The 9,452-nt window shown below is 27.4% G+C and overlaps 1 protein-coding gene across 5 annotated transcripts in view; it reads left to right on the top strand.

Moving 5' to 3' along the window:
• The window catches only part of LOC106791716 (serine/threonine-protein kinase N), a 122,687-nt gene that overhangs the window by 51,533 nt on the left and 61,702 nt on the right, over positions 1 to 9,452 (top strand). For all 5 annotated transcript variants that reach the window (XM_014757575.1, XM_014757578.1, XM_014757581.1 and 2 more), the window contains exon 3: positions 6,863 to 7,064. In XM_014757575.1, coding sequence (XP_014613061.1) covers positions 6,863 to 7,064 — 202 coding nt within the window. The remainder of the gene's footprint in view (positions 1 to 6,862; positions 7,065 to 9,452) is intronic.

Genomic DNA, 9,452 nt, shown 5'->3' with positions numbered 1-9,452 from the left:
AAATTTGTTATATTTTAAACATATCTTAGAAGTATCAAAAATATATAATTTATGTATTTATAATATTTATATTATTAAAAATGTATTTATTTCCACTCTGGTTTGTGTCTTAAGTTTCATTATTTTTTTCTTTATTGTGTATAATGTCATTTGTTTATTAACTTTATTTTCATGTGGATGCTATTTTAGCGTAGGTTGACGGCAGTTTTATTTCATATTATTTAACTGAATAATATCATAATGCAGATAGATTATTAGACTTATTTTTAAAAGTTTAATTTTAAAGGAAATGGAGGACCCTTCAAATCCGTAAAAGAAAAAAAATAATAAAGATATAAATATTTAATATTTATTAGGTGTAAAAATCAATTTGATATATCTTCATATATTAAATTATTTATAACTCTGATTTGAATATAAATAATCATCCGCCATTTTCTTACATTTAAGTATCAACACTTAGAGTTTGACAGCTAGTCAAAACAAAAAATTATTAATATAGAAGATAGTTAAACTCACATATTTCTTTGAATCCTCCGTTGGCATGATAGATTTTACTAACGCCACGGGGACTGATTTTTTTAACCTTATTCTTATTTTAAAAATATCTTAAACAAATGCATTACCACTCTTGAGAACGTGTTTCTAAAATATTATTTAATATACTTTGTTTTTTTATTTATAATGTTAATTTTAATAATAAAAATAACTATCGAAACATAGCAAATCCCATGGTTCCGACGAAGATTTAAAAAAGATTAAATTAATAAAGAAGTTTCTATTTTGATTTGTTTGTTTTTTTTTTTTTTTTTTTTTTTTTATAAAAAGAACAGCTTTTAATATTCTTCATTATTCTCTATAACAAATGAAAACAAAAAAAGGTCTTGTAGTATTATAATATACTTTTTATTTCTAATATTATTAGAATAAAAAATTCGTGAGTTTATTGTGTTGAAACTTTACTTTGAAATCGCATAATGTAAATGTTTTTGTAAAATTTACTTTGAAAATACTAATAAAGTAAAGAAAAAATACAGGAACTTTTGGTTTATATCCTAATATTAAAAGAAAATTCGTTAATGAATGTATCGTTAAATCATATAAAGTAGAATAAATGAGATTAATATCTAAAGTTGGATGAAAAGGTTGTTGTTTGATGAGGGTGGTCTGAAAGAAGACTCCGAAACGATTTCTGCGAGTCGCGTAGAAACGAGTTTTCGCTACGATCGTACGCCAATATTCTCCCACTCATTCTCTCTCTCACCACCACCATCTTTTCCTTCATCTCCTCCCCCTTCCCCCTTGATCCCCACCCCCTCTTCCATCTCACTCGTACGCTATATTTATTCTACCTGATTGTGAGACTCCGAACCGCGCGATTTCTGTCCACCGTCAGTAATTTTCTCAACAGCGTACTGTTTCCGAATGGAAAATACTGATATATAGGGTGTACCAAAAATTGTTGAACAAATAACGGATTGAATTGAAATTTTGAAAATTTGAAAAGTAACGATCAAGAGATGGTGTTTAATTTCTTTTTTTTTTCTCATTGATACTTAATGTTTTTACCACTTGAATGTTATTAAATGACGGATTATTATTTACTTTCGAATAAATAATTTAATATCAAGAAATTTGACAATATTTGTGTGTGTTTGTTTACTTTTGATTTCGATAAATTTAAGGAACGTTGATAGTAATATCAATTTATGATTTAGGTTATTAATATTTACATGTATTCTTCTACAATGTGTAAAATGATGTATAGAATTTTAAGTCTTCCTATAACACGTTTCATTTGTTTTTACATTTTATCGAAATGGAGTAAACGAAACCTAAAAATTGGTAGAAATTAAAGTAACGAAATTTGTGCTTTATTAGATTTGTTTAAATTAATTGAGTTGCGTAACATGAAAACCGTGTTGTAAATTGTCCTAATTTTTTTTATTATGTTTTTATAATAAAGTATTAGAAAATAGTTAAATATATACCATACTTTCGATCAAACGTTTATTATCCAATTTGTATTGATTTATAATATGTTTTGTAACTTAATATAATACCTATACTTTATTAATTTAATTTTATATATTAAATTGTCAGATAGGATTAATTATTACCAAAGTTATGAGAAATTTAAGCTACCAATAGGGGAAATACGAAGAAACTTTTTCCCCTGACCTAATATCTAGAAATCGTGTTGCCACTCTATATGTAAAATGCATCTATTTATAAATTGTAACTTGTAATTTAACTTGTAGTGAACTATAATTTCCAACATGCAACTGATCTCTGATGGATAAACTAATCATAACGATACTTCGATAATATCTAAAATATTTTCTCTATAACGATAAGAGTAATGAAAATGAAGTTTAAGATTTCTAGGATGTGTTAATTGTTAGTAAAATATCGATTATCTGAACGTGAGTAATTCGTATATGAATCGTTTATCCGAATACAGAATAATGAGCCGTTTATTTCGAAAGTGGCGTAAGTTCATTTATGTTCGAATCGAGATATTGAAGGATTTGCGTTAGATTAAATTGAAAAATATTGATAACAGAATATTAGAATAATGTTTTTGGGTTTTAATTAACATTATTTAAGAAATAATATGTTTTTGATGACTATGATTAAATTTAAGTCACTTTCTAAATCAATTAAATGACATTTTCAATTCTTAAGAAAGCACAAATCCATAGGAAAAGTAAATTTTGCTTGAAATACAAAATAAACGTATATACTTTTATGTTATAAAATCTAAAAAAATATATTCAACTCTTATTCTTTGGGTTAAATAATTTTTTTTCTACATTAAAATTAATATTGTTTTACTAATTACTAGCGAAGCTAGCCCATTTTCTGAAATAATAGGGTTGCGGTTTATTTTAATGTTATTTTGATTATTATTTTTACTGCAGAAAACCCCAATAAATAATCTCTTTGAAAAATTTGAAAGAAAATAAACGGATGTTATACAAACGTACATATGTGCTATACGAAAAACCGAGCTTGGTGCGCTTTAACACGTTTTATTTAACTTTGGTTTGCTAAATGCTTCCTTTGAAATTTCTTTCTTTTCTCAAAACCAGGGGTTAAAACATTTCGGAAATATATATAGATAGATGAATTATTCAGTTTTCAATTTGTGTATGCTGAAGGGATTTAAAATAACTGTGATGTGCAGGTGATGGTGTATAAAGTAATAAATCCATTAAATCCTTGTATTTTAGATTTCTGAGTGGTTTCGTATTTTTTTTTTTCTCTATAGTGATGCAAACTTGATATTATTAACATTATTTGAAAAAGAATTTTATTTCGATGGCTATATACAAAATATTTATATCATATATTTAATATTTATTTTTTCAGAGAATATAACATTTTTATTTTGATGTTTTATTATTTCTTTATATTATGTTAAAGATAGAATAATACTCACACGTACAAGATACCACGCATACACGCACGTTGGTGCGCCGATCACACACACGCAACACGCAGATCGCTTTTACAACAGTACGGTCATGTATATAAACAAAATACACTGTATACAACCTAACCGTTTTTTATATACAATGTTTTGTATATACAAATACAAATTAAGGAGGGAAGTAGGTGTAAAACGAAGTTTTCATTGTGATTTTTCATAAATTTTTTTAACGTATTAAGAATTTATGTTATTTATTAATATTATAGGGTCATTTTACACATATATTTGAGAACATATTCCGAAATTTTTAAGTGTACATTTTGGAAGCCGCAATTTTTATCATAACTTAATCACAAAGAGAATTTCTTTTTTTTTGTTTTATGTGTCTCTTCCATGTGAACCACACTTTCCTTAAAAAAATTGAACATTAGAATTTTTAGATGGGTGTGAACATAAAATATGATTTTTTGCCATTTTTTCGTACCTTTTTTTTTACAATAAAAAAATACTTTTAACAAGGATACTGTTTAGAATTTTAGTTCAAATAAAACGTATTTGTATAGAGAAAAATCATGCTAAAAATTTCAAAATGATTGCTTGAAAACTTTTTAATCTAGAGTGTAAACAAATCTGAAAAAAGTTGTTTCGAGAAAAATGTGTTTGAAAAAAGCTCGACCGTATTACATGTCACACGTTCCGACATTTAAATGACGGACGCTCACTTATTCGCTTATAACTTTTGAACGAATTCCAATTTTGACTTGAAATTTTAAAAATATATTTTTAAATAGTTTTACAAGCGATTTACAAAAAAAAAAAAAAATTTGTTGAAGCCTCTACACTTATTTCCCCCTTAAATCACACTGTTATACTTATGTTAATGTTAATCAATTCTTTATTAATTATATCAACCCACAACCCTGCCAATCTCCCACATATATTATATATTATTATTATTATTTTTATATTATATATTTAATATTTATATTTTCAGAATAACATTTGTATTTTTGTGTAATGAACATCATTTATATAATAACCTTATCAGAATCTTTTTTTATACTTTGTTCATAAATAACATTTGTCATTCTATAGAATTCCTAGAAAAAGTATATAATAATTCATATATTTCGTACATTGCTTAAAAACACCAGGCATTCTGTAGAATGCTGGCTTTTCTAACATTGCCGGTAATATATAGATTATTTTTTGTTCGGTAAACACCCGAACACAAAGAAGCACAAATATTATCAATTGGAACAAATGGTGTCGTTTGCTTTTACTGCAAACAATTTGCACATCATTTATTTTATTATTTCAGGTTGATGGTACTAACAATCATCATTAATATTGGTATTGGTTGTCTCGAAGACATTATAGAATTAGGATGTATATCTATATACGCCATATCATTAGAAAAAAAAACTAAAATTATTAAATAAAATGTAGAAAAATTAGTAGATGACCTAAATGTTACACGGGTTCCCGTAGAGGGTTAAACAACACAGAAAAATACACAAGAATGAGAAAAAAGGAAATATTTGACTGACGTGCCAGGGCTCGCGGTTGAGTATGACTGGTCTATAGTTATAAAAATAAAGATTAGCAATGTTTTTGTAAAGTTACTTCCGTTAACCCACCCGTTCGAGTACAAGCCGTTACTTTTAACGACGAGTAGCAAGCAAGCAAGCAAGCAAGTTTTGTGATCGATTAGCTTAGCATCTTTTGAGAGACGTGTTTCTTCTGTTAAAACACCACGGAGAAAATAGAAGAAAATAACAGAAAATATATATATATATATATAAGAAAAGAAAAGAAATAAAATAGAAAGGTAAGAAATAAAGCGATACTGGATAGTGTAATTTTACGTTCCATTTAGTTCACGCCGGAGGAAGTTATTTAGTTGAAAGATGAAAGCGCATTCGAGCGAATAATAGATCGATCATAACTGAACTCAACGAGTTTGTAAGAATTTTTGAGTAAAAGCTACCGTACGTTTCAAATTTATCTCGTGTTTGTATTAATTATTATATAATAAAGAATAATTAATAAATGTCTGTGTAAATATATAGGTTACTGTTAATTAGATTAATGTTTTAAATAAATTGTCAGTATTTATTACCAAAAAAAATATTATCACTTTACAATCCTAATCGAATTCTGACATTATTCTGATGTAATTGTAGGTTACTATTAATTGGGTCAGTATTTTCACACAATAAATTGTTAACATTATATTTATAATAAAATATTACTTTTTGAAATCTTAATACAATCCTGATGTAATTCTGATGCAACTATAAGTTACTATTAATGGGTTAGTACTATTAATTGGATCAGTATTTTAAGTAAATTGTTAGCATTTATAATGTTACTTTACAATCCTAATGCAATTCTGATGTAATTCTGATTATAAGTTACTATTAATGGGGTTACGAGTAAAATTGGATTAGTATTTTAAGTAAATTGTTAGTAATTATAATAGAATATTACTTTGCAATCTTAATGCAATCCTGATAGAATTCTGATGCAACTATAAGTGTTACTATTAATAGGTTGTTATTAATTGGATCGGTATTTTTTAAATAAATTGTTAGAATTTGTAATAAAACATCACTTTGCAATCCTAATGCAATTTTGATAGAATTCTGATGCAACTCTACTAAAATTATAAATATCAACAAATGATTATTTATTAGGACATAATTAGTATGAATCGTTTTATTACTTCTTGTCAGATTTACTCCTACAATTAATTAAAAATCGGACATTTCGTATTTACAATTAGTAACCTAATATATTGAACGCAATTTTTCTAATCTTCTATAATTTATTTTATATACTACTGATCAAATAAATAAAAGTTCAGTGTTTATTTATAAAAAAATAAAAATCATTATCATTATTTCCTCATGATACTCGACAAATAGGGGTAACTCCTGTACAGGATTGTTTACCAAAATTATAACTTAATGAATAAAGTAATCAAGAAAATTGTGTTTTATTATCGATAGAAATAAATTATTTGGAAAGAAACATAAAATATAATGCCATGAATTTTCTTGGTAACCTAACATTTTTTATAACATCATTTAAATCTTTCATTATCTTTCCTGCAGTCTATTTTATTTTCCTTGTTTGATTATTCCTATAATCTTCAACATATTAAAGGTATATTCTTATACCAAACGATTAACTAAAACTATAACATGAATTAGTATAAATGATCAAGATAAACTAGTGACGTTTGAATCAATACGAAAAATAATTTAACCAAAACCTAGATAGAAAAAAAACGATACGAATATTCTCGATGTGATCAAACATTACTATACTTATACTCCAATATTAATATTATACTATTATAACATTGTTAACGTATTTTTATTATTAATCTAAAATATTGTCTCTTTATTATTTGTTTAGGAATTAAAAATAAAAGCCGGAGCTGAGAAACTTCGAGAGGTTGCTACCGATCGCAAGGCACTCTCGGATGTCGCGACAATCGTGAAGAAGGCCAACAGCAAGCTGAACGAGCTCCAAGCTGAGCTCCAGCAGCTCGAAAGTCAAATTATACTGACGCAGGGCCAGCCGCAGTCGCCGCAACAAAATCACTCCAACGGTCAAGGTAAAGCTCGTTTCTTCTCCTTCCACAGGCCCCGCCAGCCCCCACCCCACCTCTTTAAATCCCCTTATCCCTACTACACCTCCTTGAGTCTTCGTATCCCCCACCACACCTCCTTGAGTCACCGTATCCTCCCCACCACACCTCCTTGAGTCTTCGTATCCCCCACCACACCTCCTTGAGTCTCCGTATCCTCCCCACCACACCTCCGTAAGTCCCCGTATCCCCACCCCACCTATCTGTGTGTGTCTTTCTCTCTCTTTCTTTCCTTTTAGTGCATAACCAGAGAGATACCATCTTCGCTTTCGTTCTTCTACTGATTCGAACCTTCGAACGCACGAACATCGACCGTGTCGTCGTAGTTGTCGTCGTCGTCGTTGTTGCTTCGTGCCAGGCCCAACAGCTTAAACGGGTTTTATGTAACGCTACGCGTTAGACTCGATCGATCGATGCTTATAATAATATTCTTTTATTGTTGATACGCGTTTAAAAAAAAATATTTTATTAATAATTTTTCATTGAGGAATTATTTGACAAGAGATTTATATATTAGTAATTAATTGTATTTTTTTGTTGCTTTTTTTTTTTTTTTTAATTTCTATGTAACCTAATTTTTGTTGAGGAAATTATAAAAGGTTCATTTGCGAATTATGGTATATTCGTTAGTATGATATATTGTTTTATTGGTTTAATAATTTTAATATCATATTGGTATAATAATATTAGGATCTTGTTCAATGACAGGAACATTGGCGGGATTTATGATAATAACAATAATAATATAATATTAAGTAAATTAGTATTATTGCAAGTATTGTATAATATTTATAATATTATATTATCTATTTAAATTATGATATATATATTTTATTATAAACGTTACACCCCGAAATTTGTGTTATGAGTTTTTACGTTTGATGGAATGTGGATTATTATAGGCTCAAAAATAATTATTTTGAGAATTGAATTGTAAAAATTGTTTAACATTTATTCGTAATATCTTTAATAAGAAAAAATTGTCCTTTTCTGCAGCATTCACATATCAATTACAAAAATCAATTGATTTCCTGTAATCTATTGGATGTAATTTTTGAATAGTTGAGTAACAATACAAAAATCTTTCATCAACTCGCATTGTTGATTCTCCAAATCGTATCTCGTGATACTTTCAGTTAAAATAAAGTAAATCGTATGGTTTATGTAGGATTTTCATCGAATATTATTTTCATTATCCCAGGGCTGAAAAATTATCACGATATTCATTTGTAAATCGTAATTAACCCAAATTGCATAATTGATGATAATAAGTATTAATAAATAGAAAACTATATGATACTATTCTTCCAAGTAATTTGCTTTCATCCATTTAAATTTCATTTTTTTTACTTTATTTCATAAAGTGTTTCTAATCGAACTTGAGATAAAATTCTTTTTAAAGTTTCTATTTATAGAATATGTTCCCACAGTTAAGCCAATAAACCTCAAGACATCCTGTATAGTATAATTCACATGTATACAAAATATATACAACATCAAAGTTATACTTATAGTATATTAATATTCATTTACATTTGTTCATGATTATGTTATAAATTTATTAGTCGGAATTAATAATAATGTTATGAGCAAAATTGCTATTCTCGTACGCGTATGTAAATATTTTTTTATCAGTAATACCATAAAGTATGAAGTCGTTTCGAAGACTCGTTAAAACTATTCGAAATACTTCCTCGACTTATGTTAGTGTAATCGAAAGTTAGTACAGACGCGTACCGGTGTTTCTACATTGAATAGATAGTTAAATCGAACTGTCTGTCTGTTAAATAAATTTCTCCGCACTAGCAATCGAATTTAAATAACTTTCGACGTGTGATCTGGCTCGGTGAATGTAAAACTACGAAATGAAGTTTCTTACACGATTGCATAAGTGAACGTAAAATCAAGTGAAATAGTACGAATTGAAATAACACACATACATTCGTGAATTAAACATGCGCGCGTGCTAACACCTCCGCACCGCCCACACTTATACACACATATGTTAGATAATAATAATAATATATATGCTAACAACTTTAGATTATACATGTATTTTTTCGGTCATCATAATAAAACTATTCAATTCGTTGCTATAATGAAACATTTTCTTATCTTATCTTAAATGGTAAATCGTTTAAATACATTTACGTAATTACAATTTAATCTTCTGTTACAAACACGTATACATAAACTTTAAAATACTAACTTTATTTATCTATATTTAAAAACGTTTATATTTCATTTTGTCGAAACAATGGTAATAATTACTTCATATAGGAAGTATTGTTTATAAGACATTTATCTAATTGGGATAGAAAATATAATTATACTGCATTTAATATAATAATATAT

The sequence above is a fragment of the Polistes canadensis genome, unplaced genomic scaffold (assembly GCF_001313835.1).
Source record: "Polistes canadensis isolate GaletaPanama2010 unplaced genomic scaffold, ASM131383v1 scaffold_335, whole genome shotgun sequence".
NCBI lineage: Eukaryota > Metazoa > Arthropoda > Insecta > Hymenoptera > Vespidae > Polistes > Polistes canadensis.
This window is presented reverse-complemented; position numbering and strand designations above follow the sequence as displayed.